Source organism: Natrix helvetica (genome assembly GCF_964273705.1).
Source record: "Natrix helvetica genome assembly, chromosome: 2".
Lineage (NCBI taxonomy): Eukaryota > Metazoa > Chordata > Lepidosauria > Squamata > Natricidae > Natrix > Natrix helvetica.
Window position 1 is genome coordinate 35,725,190 of NC_138552.1, and position 15,257 is coordinate 35,740,446.

General features: G+C 45.3%; 2 protein-coding genes across 8 annotated transcripts in view; one reads left to right on the forward strand and one right to left on the reverse strand.

Annotated features, from left to right (window-relative positions):
• POLK (DNA polymerase kappa) overlaps positions 1–1,799 on the reverse strand; it is a 28,205-nt gene extending 26,406 nt beyond the window's left edge. For 2 of the 5 annotated variants that reach the window (XM_081941271.1, XM_081941269.1), the window contains exon 1: positions 744–995. The gene's annotated coding sequence lies outside the window, so the exon portion shown is untranslated. Of the gene's footprint in view, positions 1–743; positions 998–1,652 lie in introns of those variants that run through there. The other 3 variants (XM_081941272.1, XM_081941270.1, XM_081941273.1) reach the window with 3 other exon arrangements.
• The window catches only part of CERT1 (ceramide transporter 1), an 80,136-nt gene continuing 65,942 nt past the window's right edge, over positions 1,064–15,257 (forward strand). For 2 of the 3 annotated variants that reach the window (XM_081941274.1, XM_081941276.1), the window contains exon 1: positions 1,065–1,532. In XM_081941274.1, coding sequence (XP_081797400.1) covers positions 1,437–1,532 — 96 coding nt within the window. In that variant the 5' untranslated portion in view covers positions 1,065–1,436. Of the gene's footprint in view, positions 1,533–15,257 lie in introns of all 3 variants that reach the window. The other variant, XM_081941275.1, reaches the window with a different exon arrangement.

Below are 15,257 nucleotides of genomic sequence, written 5' to 3' on the forward strand. Positions count from 1 at the left end.
TACCAGTAGATTCTTAAGCCATAGATCAAAAGGATTTATGATTTCTATTTAATAAGAGGAAGCAAATTTATGTTACCAAAATAAGAACTCTTACGGTAATGAGGACAGCTTTGGGGGTGAAAAAACTAGGTTTCAATTGTAAACATACGGTGTTTCTACAAGATTCCATTTTATGAATCTGTCTGGTTTAAACCAATTCTACAATCTGAACTATATTCAACCTTGTCTCGTCCAAGCCAAAACGTCCATACACACAGAAGTAGCCACAGCATCAACACATTAACCCTAAATCATCTTCTGTGACTCGCAGTATAGCAAGGGTAACATTATCTTTTCTAGATTTCAGATGTTTTATAAGCCCTGATAAGTTCAAAAACGAACTTTTCCTCTTGAGCAAATTCGCATTAGGTTGCAATTTCGACTCCCTCTGTTTGGAGCGAGCAACACAGGTAGCTTTTCCCCCCTCCCCGTTTCATATATTTCCAGATCTACAATGCTTCCACCAAGTAATTCATCAACTAGTTGTTTCAGCTACGGGGGAAAAAAAGCAAACCCCTCATTGCCTTTCTTTCGCTTTAAGTGTGTATATGTAAGAGTGGTGCAAGAATGTAAATCATCCCCTTTATGAGGATGGCGTAGTAGGAGAAATCTAAAACCCATGCAAAGGTGGTTAAAAAAAAATCTCCCACAAAACCAGTTCCTTCCTAATGACATATAACGCAGCCATAAGCTCTCCAACACACCTCAGTCCCAAGAAGCTTCACCAGCCCCCGTTTCCGCAATAATTAAGTCGCACCAAGATGGCGACCAATTGTGTTTTCAAAAAAAGAGAGAGAGAGAGAGAGAAAAGAAGCGACACCGGTACTTTGCGGAAGCAAACCCAACGCAACAAACCAGGAAACCCTGGAGAATGTAAGGGGGAACGTTTAACGCCCGCCGCCTCGCCCGCTTTCCCAGGAGGCGGTGCGCCGCCAAACACCTTCAATCGACTACAACTCCCAGCATGCTCTCGTTCTAAAGGCTTACTCCATCTGATGAGAAGCGTTAAAAGGACTTGGCCAAAAAAAAAAAAGGGAGGGGGTGGCGAGAAAGATGGCGGCGGAGGCAGTAGTACTAGTCGCAAGAACCGCCGCCACAAGGTTGATCTGAGTGTAGGGAAGGGGAAGAGGCGCGCTCGGCTCCGCGGAAAGGCTGCTTGCTCATGGTCAGGGCTACCGGCGTGCGCGGAAGGGTGTGGGGCAGCTGGGCGAGCTGCTGTGCCGGCGGTGGCCAGAAGGGGACCGAGCGACGGAAGGGCTCTGAAGGTGGCTTAGGCTGGGGCGACGTAGCAACAGTAGCGGCTCCGGAGCAGCGAAGCGTCTTAAAGCAGGTAGAGAGCGAGAGGAGCTCCGGTGGTCTCGGCGTTCCGGCGAAAGAGCGGAGAGGGAAGTGCCTCCATGTCGGACAACCAAAGCTGGCATTCCTCCGGCTCAGAAGAAGATCCCGAGACAGAGTCGGGGGCGCCTGTTGAGCTCTGTGGAATCCTCAGCAAGGTAAGAATAATGTTTATTATTATTTTTAAAAGCCCCTTCGTTTCGTTTCCCCGCCGCTGTGGCTCCTCGGGCTCAGCTTGGACGACCGTCTCTGCCTTAGGGAGCTCCACTTTGCCTTACCTGAGCTGCTGGGGGAGGCAGTTTCTCTCGCCCCCCCCCAGTGGTTGGGGGGGGTTGTGAAGGCATTTGGGGGCCAGGGCGGCACCTTCCGCGAAAGAAGCTCTGGTAGGCAACGGAGAGAGCCTGACGTTGAGTCACCTCGCGGGTGCCCATCGCCCGGGGGCGGCGCCGGCCTGCTGTCGGACTGGCTTCCTAGTCCAAGGGAGGTCCTCGCACGTTTCCTCCGCCGCCCACCTCCGAAGCCCGGGGTGTGTATGTAAAATATGTATAATGCAAGTATGTATTGGGATGAAGCGCAGTCGGGAAAAAAAAGACGCTGAGGATCTTTTATCCGAGGAGGGGCTGCTTGTCTCCGAAACGATGCATTCGCTGAAATGACCCTCGTCCCTGGGGAAATTCCTTGATGGATTTTTATTTTTATTTTTTGCTTGGAAGACTTGCTAAAATAACTTACACGCGTGAGTCTCCTTTTATTTATTTTGTCTTGTGTTAAAAGGAGGCATTTTTTCTTATTTATCCCTCTCTTTGCAAGTGCCTGGTAGAGCACTGTTGCAGACCACACTTGCAACCATTGCTTGGTTGACTAAATATTTTGGTGACCGCCTTTGCTGAGAGGATTGCCCAGGTTATATATATATATATATATATGAAGGAAAAGCTAACTTCATTGTTGTCCCCTGAAACAAAAACAAAAAAAATCCCAAGATTTCTTTCTATTTTTCGTTTTAATAAGGGGAAGAAAAATCTTGTGCGTTTGCAATTAATAACAGATTGTGGCAATATCAGACAAGAGTTCTGTGACCTTTGGGCAAAGCATCAAATAGTGTCATAAAAAAGGCTGCTTGGAAGATAGTAGAAGATTTCAGTCTCTGTGCTCTCTCATCTGTATTATGAATCCTTGCTTTGAAATTAAAAGGGATGGGCATGGTTGCTACTTAGATAGAGATCACTTGGATTAGAAGTTTAGGGAAAAAATAACAGAAAAGGCAATGGCAAGGAGTTTTGTATCGATGCCAAGAAAACTACATTAATGTATCCATAAAATCATTTAATATTGAACATAGTTTAAAGGAAATCTTACAATTTTTCTGAAAGTCATCCTGGGGAGAAAATGTTGCAACTCTAAAATTGCCTATTTTAAAAGTGCAGCAAATAGTTTAGGAAGCAATGTATTTTTAGAAACACTGGCTTGTGAATTGCAGTGGTATAAACAAAATCTAGTCAGTGCAATTATTTGCTAATAACTACATGTTTCCTTCAAATATTCTTTAAAATGTAGACAAGCTCTCTTTCAGATATAGTTTGGTATTTTGTAACGGTGAATAGTGGGAGCACTGCTGATCTATTATAACAAAGGCTTTCCCTTAGATTTTTCTAAGAGCTCAAAAACCTCAAGTAAAAGCTAAAAAGTGTATTCATTAGGTTGTAGCATTTTACTATACATGGTCCTTAGAAATGTGTAACTGGCTTAACACAAGAATTATGTACTAGACTAGGGTCAAGAAAACTCGGGTTGATGTCCACATCTGGTGTTGGAGTTCTCCAAGTTACCTGAAGCCATTCATCTGAATCTTATTTCACAGGTTGTTGGTTGAAGGATAAAATTAAAAATATAATCAGCATAACAGCTTGAGCTCATAAGAACAGGTAGAATTCTAAAAAGTGGACAAAATCAGTATGACATTTTAAATGTGCCTTATCATAGTTGTTGCTCTTTCTACCAGCTTGGTTTGACTGCAGTTGTAAAGAATGGATGGAAAGAACTGCAGTATGTATTCCAAGAACTTCACAACGCCTTATCTATCCATGTTATCGTGCATATTTTTATTAATACTTTTGTTTGCCTTTTAGTAAATTCAGAGCAGATAATTCAGAATGAATAATATAGTAATGGTGGCTTTTCTCTTTAGTTCAGATCAATATTTACAAGCTGTTCTTCTCATTGCATTAACTGTATTTACCTGTTAATAAAATTTTAAAGAATTCACAGAAATTCACAATTCTATCATCCAATATTCATTCATGATATTTCCTTGAAAATACAGTTATAATCTATTTGGTATACTCATTAAATTCTGAAATGATACTTCTGGAAATTTCTTAATCTTCTAAACTCTTAAGCACTTCATAGCAACTTTATCTCAAAGTTATATTAGTTTTGACACACCAAATACTTACATTATAATTTTATTTATTTCAAGATATATCAGGCAGTGTACAACATAAACAGAAATTACAGCAAACAATATATAAATACAAAAGCTAAAATGTAAAATGGCAATCAAGTACAGGGCAAAACAAATAGAAGTGGACTGCCATTCAACCAACCCCTAACACTTGGGAGAAGAGGCAAGGGTCTTAAAAATGCTTTATCAAAGACAAGGAATGTTTGGGGCTAGAACCTGTCATATATTGGGTATAGGATCATCATTCCAGAGACCAGGGACAACCATGGAAGATATATGTTTTCTACATCCCATAAGATTACAAGACTTTTAAAAAAAGAACATGGAGTCGAAGACTTCCACAGAGTCTGTGGAAGCATGTGGCATTGGCAAGTATATTTGGGAGAAGGGGTCCCTCAAATACAGCAATCTCTTCCTATATCATGTAGGTCTTTTATAATTTTCCTGGGCTAAGGAGGAGTTTTAAAAGTGTTAAGAAGTTTTCAGTTCCAAAAAGCTGTCTGGAGCCTTTTGGAAATTGAATTGCATATAAATAATAGTAATAACTAAATTATTTTCCTACTGAACCATCCATATGTAACAGAGGCAGGAACTTTCCTAAACTTTTTCCTAACCAAACAATTTCCTACATTAATTAAAAGAGAAAGTTCTTGCCTTTAGGGTCATAATCTCAAAAGTCCAACATAAAAGGCCTATGGAAAAGGGAAGAGGCTTTGCTTTCTTCAGTTACCATTTTCTTATGACTTCCTAATATGAAAGTAGACGATGATCTATGAGCAAAGGACCAGAGTCCCCTCTCTTCTGTAAACTAATGGCATGCTGAACCTGCTTTGTTATTAGAGGGAAACTTTTTAAAGAAAGATTCTTGCTTATGCATCTGCTGCATGTTTTGTATTCCACTTATCTGTGTTTTTCAGATATTTTTATGTATTAAATTTATATGCCACTCATCTCATAAATAATACAACTCTGGAGAGCTTACAAAATGATAAAAAGATAAGCATAAAAAGAGTTGAAATTAAGACTTGAATAAGATTGTGGGATCCTTGGTGTTCTGAGCTTGATTGCTTTCTTGCAGATGTTTCATTACCCAAATAGATAACATCAGTGCAATGTTGGGTAATGAAGCGTCTATAAAAAACCACCAAGCTCAGAGAGCATCAAGGACCCCACAGTTAAACTATAAGCTATAAGTATTCCCTTCTATTGTTACTTAAAAAAGAACTAAAATCTAAGGGGACCGACAGCACAGCATAGGGACAGACAGCACAGGGTCTTCTCTCTTATCCTGTCAACCACCTCCAGCAAAGAGCTCACCCATCAGAGCCTCAAGCCAGGTTGCAAAACCAGGTTTTAAGGCCCTTACATAAGCCAAAAAGGTGGTGCCAGATCTCCCCTCCAGTGGCAGAATGTTCCACAGGCAGGGACCATTGCAGAAAAGGCTATTCAAAAAATGTTAGACAAACAATTGTTCAAGGAATATTTTTATATACAAACACGTGTCCCACGTGTTTGTATATAATCTTATAGCATTAAGAATTCAGTCTATTATAGTCTAATATAGTCCATTGAACATAGTATTCTCCATAGCGCTGCTTGGAGAGTACAAGGATTGGGTTAACACAGCCTGTTTGCCCATGGACTGAGTAGATTTTTTCCCCTCTGGCCACGCCTCCTTTGCCTCTTCTGGCTCAGTTTTAAAAACTCAGTCCGCCCGATAGGACGAGTTTGGGGAACACTCAGCATTGAGCAAATAGGCTGGGTTCTCCAATAGTAATTTTATGTGATATTTAGCTGTTATTAGGATTTTTCCCCAGGTTTTATTATTTTGATTTTTTTATTTTCCCTTTTTTCTATTTTTTATCAAGAGGATTTACCTAACTAAGGCTGAGGCAGCGATCGGTTCCACAGCTGCTTAGTCGCAGCTGGGGGAACAAGCGAGGCCGCTTGTCCGGCGTCTGCTGGCAAGCGCAGGGAAGGACGGCAATCCCCGTGCTTCCCTGGTCGCTTTGGAGGAGAGGCTTTTAAAAAAAGCCCTTGCTTCTCCAAACGGCGTCTTTTGCCGATCGGGAGAGCGGCGGCCATTTTGAAAAGCGCTGCTTTGGCGCGCTTTTCGGCTGCAGCCAATGAGAAGCGCCTGGCCCTTAAGTGAGGCTTTTGGCGCGCAGAAGAACCGGCGGCCATTTTTTTGAGTCCTTTTTGCCTCCGGAAAGCAGCAGCAAGCAGCAGAGCCTCTCCGCCTCTACAGACAGCCGCAGAGGATTGCGAGGGCTTGTCTGGGTCTCCAGCAAGCCTGAAGTTCCCCAGCCACCCAAGGGGAAGCGGCAAGGAGTGTCCTGGTGCCTGATCCAGCCTCCCATCTGAGTCTGCAGACGCTTCTGGAGCCGTCGGGCCAGCGTCCACTGCCCTTCCCTCAGCAGCGACCTCTTCGACTCAAGATCAACCAAGGATGGCTGATGAAGGTTTGGAGCGAAGGGAGGAGCTGGCAGGGCCATCTGCAAAGCGCAGTAGGCCAGATCCCTCAGGCCAGGGGAGAAAGGGAAACAAGGGCGCTGGGGGGAAAGCTTCCCACTCTGCAGCTGGGAGTAAGGCCCCCAAAATTCAAGGGGACAAGGGGCAGGACTCCCTGAAGGATAAGTCTGTTAGGCCCCAGGTTCCCTCTGCACCCTTACCAAGTGAGGCTGGGCCAGTTCCTTCCCCACCCATCCAGAGGGAGATAGAGCAGGGGGAGGAGATGGGGGATAGATCCCCATCCTTCTGTGATAGGGATTCCATGTCAGGATCCCCTGCAGCCTCTCTGGGTTACCCAGGTTCTCCTAGCTCTTCAGTCAGGGAGGATCTCCCCTCCTTTCAATATTGTTTTCATGCAGAGGATCAGAGAGATCCTCCTAGGGGTGCCAGGGGACAGGCCTATGCCCAAGCCAGACCTGTAGAGGACAAGGGCCCAGCTATGTCAGCAGAGATGAGGGATCTCATCACGCAGGCTATTTCCCAGGGTGTGGTAGAAGCCATGAGGCTACAGGAAGGCAGGGGTGGCAAGGCCTCTAGGCCTACTCGCCCCCTGGGGGAAAAGAGGACCAGAGTACTCGATTCCCCGGGCACTTCTATCACCACAGAGGTGTCTACGTGGGAGGAGGAGGCTGCTGAGGACTTTGCCCTCTCGGAGGATGAGGACATGCCTCCAGACAAGCCCTCTTTCACTGGTCTCTTTAAGCCAGCCCTATTCAAGTCCATCTTACACAAGGCCAGAGCCTCTACTGAGCTTGGTGCCAAACCTAAGGACAAGGAAGTCCCCTCTACTTCCCAGGACCTCATGGCAGGGTTGTTCAGCGAAACAACCCCTGACCCAGAACTGATACCAGTCCCTGACATGTTCATGGAGGTTATTCAGCGCCAATGGGCTCAGCCTGGTACCCTGGCCAATCCCAGTGGCGCAGACAAATCTCTGTACCCTTTAGAACCTAGACTGGAGGATGTTTTGAAGCCTCCAGAAGTGGATGCCCCTGTGGTCTCTCTGACCTCTAATTCTAATCTCCCGGCCGAGTTATTAGAAGGGTTAAAGGCAGAGGATAAGAGGGCAGAAAAGGCTTGTCTCAAAACGCACCAGGCGGCTGCCTGGGCGATCAAGACCTCCACTTCGGCCTCGTTCTTTACGAGGGCATCCTTATTATGGCTGCGCCAACTCAGATCTCAGCCCCCATCTGAAGCATCTCGTTGGCGACATGATCTTAACAAGATCATTACGGCTGTGGAATACGCCTCTGATGCGTCCCTGCACGCAGCGAAATTCGCCTCCAGGGCACTAGCGTCCAACATCACTTCTCGCCGCCTGCTTTGGCTTCGGCACTGGCAGGCGGACATGAAGGCTAAGTGGAAGCTGGCTTCAGCTCCTTTCAAGGGAGAGAACCTCTTTGGGGATTCCCTAGAGAAATTCCTAATTGAGACAAAGGATAAGAGGAAGGTTCTTCCTTCCACCTTCAGGAAGCATGACAGGAAAGGTCAGGGCTCGTTCAGGAAACAGGCCTTTCGGGCACAGGAAGGTGGCCAGGCCTCTTCCTCTTCTTATTCCTCCCAAAGACAGTTTAACCAGTCCTCTGACAGGTCCCAGGAACGAAACAACTTTTCTTCCAGGGGCAGACAATCCAATCAGGGGTCCTTTCGGAAGCCCTTTCGTGGGGGAGCCCACAACCGTCAGTTTAGACGTGGGAAGTGACCGTCTGGGGTCTCCTCCCATCGGGGGCCGCCTGCAATTCTATGCAGACCGTTGGGAGGAAACAACCTCGGACAAGTGGGTATTAAATACCATCAGGAGGGGTCTAACCCTGGAGTTTCTATCCTCTCCTCCGCGGACCTTTGTTCGCTGCCCACTATCCAAGAACCCGGTAAAGAGGGCTCTCATGCAGGCAGAGATAGATCATCTTCTGCAGATCAACGCAATAGAGGCAGTTCCTCCAGAACAGGAAGGGAGGGGGTTCTATTCCATTCTCTTCCTGGTCCCCAAGAATTCAGGGGGGTGGAGGGCCATTTTAGATCTGAAGCGCCTGAACAGGCATCTGGCCTACAAGCGCTTCAAAATGCAGTCTCTCCAGTCGATCCTAAGCTGCATGCGACAAGGGGATCTGCTCACCTCCATCGATCTCAAGGAGGCGTACCTACATGTGCCCATCCATCCTGCACACAGGAAGTTCCTGCGCTTGTGTTACAACGGAAAGCACTTCCAATACAGGGCGCTTCCGTTCGGACTTTCTTCTGCACCCAGAACGTTCACAAAGCTTCTTGCAGCTGTGGCGGCCCACCTGCGCAAGCTTCCAGTCCGCCTGGAGTGCTATCTGGACGACATCATCATCCATTCAAGAACTCAGCAGCAAGCGGTGAGAGATGTAAACGTCACAGTTCACACCTTACAGGACCACGGGTTTTCCGTAAACATGGAAAAGAGCAACCTGACTCCTGCCACACGCATACAACATCTGGGCGCCATAATAGACTCGGTGTCTTGCCAGGTGTCCCTGTCTCCGGAAAGAATCCGCAACATCAGGAACAGAATCCGGTTGTGTCGCAGGAACAGGTCCTGGCAGGTAGTGCAGCTATCCCAACTGTTAGGGATCATGATTTCTTGTCTCAACATAGTTCCCTGGGCACGTCTTCATGCAAGGGAACTGCAATGGTTCTTACTTCCAATGCAAAGAGCAAAGATCAGCAACTCCACCAAGCAAGTTCGCATCCCACCAAGAGTGACTCGGTCTCTGAGTTGGTGGCAGTCTCGAGCAGTGGAGAAGGGTTGCCTATTCAGAGAACCCGACAGGATCGTGGTAACGACCGACGCCAGTCTCTACGGTTGGGGGGCGCATTGCCAAGGCCAGCTGGCGCAAGGCAGGTGGTCCAGCGCGGAGGCAGCCCGGAGCATCAATTGGCTAGAACTCAGGGCAGCCCGGCTTGCGCTGAGGAGATTTGCAGAACAGCTGAGGGGGCACCACGTTCTGCTGCTGACCGACAATGTGGCCACAAAGGCTCACGTGAACCGACAAGGAGGGACCCGCTCCAAAAGACTCATGTCAGAGGCGGAGGCCATAGGACGATGGGCAGAGATCCACTTAGCGTCGCTGAGGGCGGATCACATTTCCGGAACCAGCAATGTGAGTGCGGATTGGTTGAGCCGTCAGACCATCGACAACTCGGAGTGGCAACTTCATCCGGACCTGTTCGCACAGGTGGTAAGGAGGTTTGGTCTCCCACAGGTCGACCTGTTTGCCTCGGCGGCAAACACACAGCTCCAGCGGTTCTTCTCCCGCTACAAGTCAGCACAAGCGGAGGGGACGGATGCCCTGAGGTCCAACTGGCCTCCAGGGTTTCTATACGCGTTTCCGCCCCTCCCTCTGATCCCGCAGGTGATCTACAAGCTGCTGAAGGAGGGGGCGGAGCTCATTCTGGTGGCTCCACATTGGCCCAGGAGATCCTGGTTCGCGGACCTGGTCGATCTGTCTGTGGAGCAACCGTGGAGAATTCCTCCAGACCAGGTATCCTTGCGTCAAGGGGCCATCAACCATCCAGAGCCCCAATGGTTGCAGTTAGCCGTCTGGCACTTGAGAGGCAGCTCCTGAAGGACCAGAGCCTCTCAGACAACGTCATTAAAACCATCCAAGCTTCCAGACGTCCGGCCACTACTCGCATTTATGACGCGACTTGGGCTGCCTTTTCTTCCTGGTGCAGCAAACGGGACATTGACAGTGTGGAAGCGTCCATCCCTCAGTTATTGGACTTCCTACAAGAGGGCTTGGACAAAGGACTGGCACCAGCCACTCTCAGGCGCCAGGTTGCCGCATTATCCACCATCTTAGCCAGACACCAACCTCAATCCCTGAGTCTCCATCCTCAGGTCAAGAGCTTCTTGAAGGGGGCCTACAACATCCGACCCCAGGTGGTGCACAGGTACCCGACCTGGAACCTACCCTTTGTCCTGCAGGCATTGACAGCGGCTCCCTTCGAACCTTTGAGGAAGGTATCTCTTCGACATCTGACTCTTAAGACTGCCTTCCTCATAGCCATTACTTCAGCCAGAAGGGTATCTGAGATTGCGGCCTTCTCGGCCAAGGAAGAGCTGTGCATCATCCACCCAGACAGGGTCATCCTACGGTTAGACCCCGCCTTCATGCCGAAGGTGAATTCTCATTTTCACAGGTCTCAGGAGGTCATCCTCCCGAACTTCTGTCCCAGCCCTCAACACGCCAAGGAGCGCAGGTGGCACAAATTAGACGTGCGAAGGGCAGTCAGTATTTACCTGAAACGAACTAAGGATATCAGGCACTCCGAGGCCTTCTTTGTGTCTTTTCAACCAGGTTCCCTGGGTCGCAAGGTATCGTCTTCAACCATAGGTCGGTGGCTGCGAGCTTGCATTAAGATGACATATGACCTTCAGGGCAAGCCGGTTCCACCTCGGGTAACGGCACATTCCACCAGAAGTGCAGCCACGACCGCGGCCTGGGCGACTCAAGCATCTATTCTGGACATTTGCAGAGCAGCCACGTGGGCGTCTCCCACGGCTTTCATTAGAAACTACAAGATCGATTCCTTTGCCTCTGCCGAAGCCTCCTTTGGCCGTAGAGTTTTACAGAAGGTTATTGAGGCTCCGGACAAGGTCACTTCTTCCCGCCCTGGGACACAATAGCTTGGGCATGTCCCAATCCTTGTACTCTCCAAGCAGCGCTATGGAGAATGACCGTTGTCTTACCTGAACGGTCGTTCTCATGGCGCTGCGGAGAGTACAAGACCCACCCAGGGTGATTGTTTAGCACCGAGATTGTATCTTTGCACAGGTGTGAGCTGAGAACGTCTTCGTCGGACAAGACCTCGTTTTTAAAACTGAGCCAGAAGAGGCAAAGGAGGCGTGGCCAGAGGGGAAAAAATCTACTCAGTCCATGGGCAAACAGGCTGTGTTAACCCAATCCTTGTACTCTCCGCAGCGCCATGAGAACGACCGTTCAGGTAAGACAACGGTCATTCTTGAGGGGTTCCTAAAGCTAAAATACGTTAACTATTTTGTGGTTAAATATTATATAAACCCAACTAATGTAATTGGTTTATAATTCAGTGTTTTGCGCAAACTGCAACAATTGTATTGCTTAAAAACTGTGATTCAACTAATTGTAGCTTGACATTAATTACTATAAATGATCAAGAATTGATAGGCTTCCTATACTGTAGCATTTAAATAATTCATGATGGAGCATGTCATAAATTTAACTTATCATTATACTATGTTAGATGGCCAAGAACAAAGCACTGATATTAAAGTCCATGCATTCCTTAACCTATCTTCCCCAGGCAGAATTTGCCCATCACACACAATCTGGTCAAGACACAATGCTGCAAGTATCCACTCCTTGAAAGATCAAAGAGGTGAACTACACCTAACTGAATAGCAAAAGCAGAACTCATTTAGCTCGTTTCCAACACTTTTATTGGTATGTTCATTCTCCAGTCTCAGAATCAGAGGATGAGTCCATAATAAGGACATTGGTATCTGGAAATGTACTTTCTCTGTATAACCCCTTGATTGTGGAGCAGTTTACCCCCTTATGATCAGAACATAAGCACCTAGAATCTTCCAAGTTGGGTATGAAAATCCCTGCAAAAAAGTGCTAGATTGTGCATCTGACTAAGGGGGAAAAATATTGGCTACTCTGTCTACTTGTTGGAGGCCTTAATAACGGAAGGCAAAAATAAGACAGTAATTGGAATACATGCTTCCAATTGATGAAGGGGTGTGCTGCTGAGGTCTGGCATGTTATAAGAATTTTCCAGTTAAGGTTATGAAGCTGAGGCCATGTATATCACTATATGAAGTTATTTACAAAAAAATGAATACAATGTTTATATTATAATTGAAATAGTATTAATGTCAAATGTATCACATGCTTATATATGAATATGCTATGCATTCCGTAATGTAGCTTGCAGAATGCTGTACAAGTTAATGTAAAAGGGATCATATAATTTAATCAAAGCCGACTGCATTCTGTGCCCAAATGAAGCATAACATACTTTTTATAATGTGTAAATGTTACTATATAAGTTAGTAGATGTAAAATCATAAAATTAAAAAAGAATATTTAGGTCATTGGATCACATATCCTATTCTGGGCAAGAATCCAAATTAAAGTTTTCACAATAGATAGTCCAGCACAACATATATGCTTGCATACATCCATTGAAGAGGACTTCTCTCTTTCTCATTATAAATGGTTGTACTGTTGCCCCTCTTAGTGCTTAGAAATTTTTCTGAATGCTCATTCAAAATTTCTTCCTATAATCTAAATTCATTGCTTCGGGGTGATAAAGAAACAGCTGCTGGGTTTCTGTGTGACATTCAAGGTTTTCACTTCCAAGGTTTAGCCTACTCCAGCCTACTCAAGATTCATTTTAAAGGTCTCCTAATCCAATTCACTATGTCTCAATAATATTTTGGTAAATTTATTTACAGTATACATCACTTCATTACAGCAGGCCATCCACCCAGATAACTGTCCTGCTTCTTTCTAAAGTCTTTATCCTCATCTAACTCCAGATGAGGATGAGAACCGAAACAAAATAATCAGGCAATCAGACATAGAAGCCCTAAGTGTTGTACCCAGAGGTGAGATGGTATTAGGAACCAGTCCTTCTGGTGTGTATAATTCCATCCTTAAACTGAAGGTTCATCTACCAACTATGAAAACACTACTAGTTCTGTATGAAAAGTTAGAAAACAGGAAGTTAGAGGAGAATTCTCAGTTTATAGAGAAGCATTGGGCACAGGGAGGTCTATTCAGGGACTACCTCATTCTGAAAATGGGGGTGGTTCAATATCAGCTGTGCTGAAGTGGAAGCTGGCAATTCCCAATGAAATTCCTATCTGAGTATAATCTGGTATTAGAATTAGAATCCCATATACAATACAATAGTAGAGTTGGAAGGGACCTTGGAGGTCTTCTAGTCCAACCCCCTGCCTAGGCAGGAAACCCTATACCGTTCCAGACAAATGGCTATCCAACATCTTCTTAAAGACTTCCAGTGTTGGGGCATTCACAACTTCTGGAGGCAAGCTGTTCCACTGATTAATTGTTCTAACTGTCAGGGAAGTTTCTCCTCAGTTCTAAGTTGCTTCTCTCCTTGGTTAGTTTCCACCCATTGCTTCTTGTTCTACCCTCAGGTGCCTTGGAGAATAGTTTGACTCCCTCTTCTTTGTGGCAACCCCTGAGATATTGGAACACTGCTATCATATCTCCCCTAGTCCTTCTTTCTCTTAAGCTAGACATACCCAGTTCCTGCAACCGTTCTTCATATGTTTTAGTCTCCAGTCCCCTAATCATCTTTGTTGCTCTTCTCTGCACTCTTTCTAGAGTCTCCACATCTTTTTTACATTGTGGCGACCAGAACTGAATGCAGTATTTCAAGTGTGGCCTTACCAAGGCATTATAAAGTGGTATTAACACTTCACGTGATCTTGATTCTATCCCTCTGTTGATGCAGCCTAGAACTTGTTGGCTTTTTTGGCAGCTGCTGCACACTGCTGGCTCATATTTAAATGGTTGTCCACTAGAACTCCAAGATCCCTCTCACAGTTACTACTATTGAGCACGGTACCACCTATGATCTTAACTTTACTTACATGCTACTCTGTCTTATCTGTGAAACTTGCTGTGAACCTTGACTTGGACTACAAACACTGCCTTTCCTGAATTTTAACTACAGGTATAACTCTATTTCCTTTGTACTTAGATACTTTCAAATTATTCCTATAATGGGTGTGTGAACACACATAGATTGCACTAGCTTGGGTCTCTGAAGATTCCTAAAGGCTAGAATGTTTTCTTGGAAGGAGCACTACTAGTTTATTCAGAATTTTAAATGTTGTATGCATTATATAAAATAAGGTCAAAGACTTACATAAATATAGAAAAAGGAAAAAAAAACACCATTCCACTGATTAATTTTTCTGTCAGGAACTTTCTCATTGCTAAATTGGTTCTTTCCTTGATTAGTTTCCATCCATTGCTGCTGCTTCCTTCAGATGCTGTGCAGCATCTTATTTGTGGCAGCTACTTAGATACTGGAACACTGCTATCATGTCACACACACACACACACACACACACACACTCCTTCTTTTAATTAAATTAGATATACCTTCTTCATATGTTTTAGCCTCCAGTCTCCTAGTTTCTCTGAACCTAATATGCAGTCCAAATTCATTAGATCCAGCCCTGCTGCTGGCTGGGAATTGGATATTGTCTTTCTATCTGCCTTAAAGGAAAACACGCATATAACCACCCACCTCGAAAGACATAATGGATACTGCTCCCTCCACTTATATCCTAACCTGCCCCTTGGTGTATGGTTTTTCTATTGAATCTTCCCATTACCTGGACAGATAGCTACTTTCCAGTTAAGCTATTAAGTATGCACTTTATGAAATAGAATTTCCTCATATTCAGTACCATTTCTTTGCCTGATAAATTTTCTACTTTAAATTGTTTATCAGTTGACTCCAGCCCGAGAATAGGACAAAACCTCAGATCTTAAATCTCAGAAATCAAATATCCTATCAATACCTTTTGCACAACCAGTTTTTCACCTTGCATGAATTGAAAGCGTCCAGGTTCTCTGGTCTTCACAGTTATGGGGATATGAATGTGTTGGTTATTTTGCAATGTAATTTATTCACAGATGGATTAGGGGGACAGAATAATTTTCAGTGAAATTGATCAGTCTTGAACATTCATATTCTGTGATCCAGACAGATACCACACTTCATGAGCTAATTTTCCTGATGCCGATGCTGGGAATCCCTCTCCCCAATCAACAATTTCCACAGCTCTTATGCTTTCTTTCTTGCAGAACACAACAGTATCCTATCTGTTTTTAAGAGATTCACTTTCTTA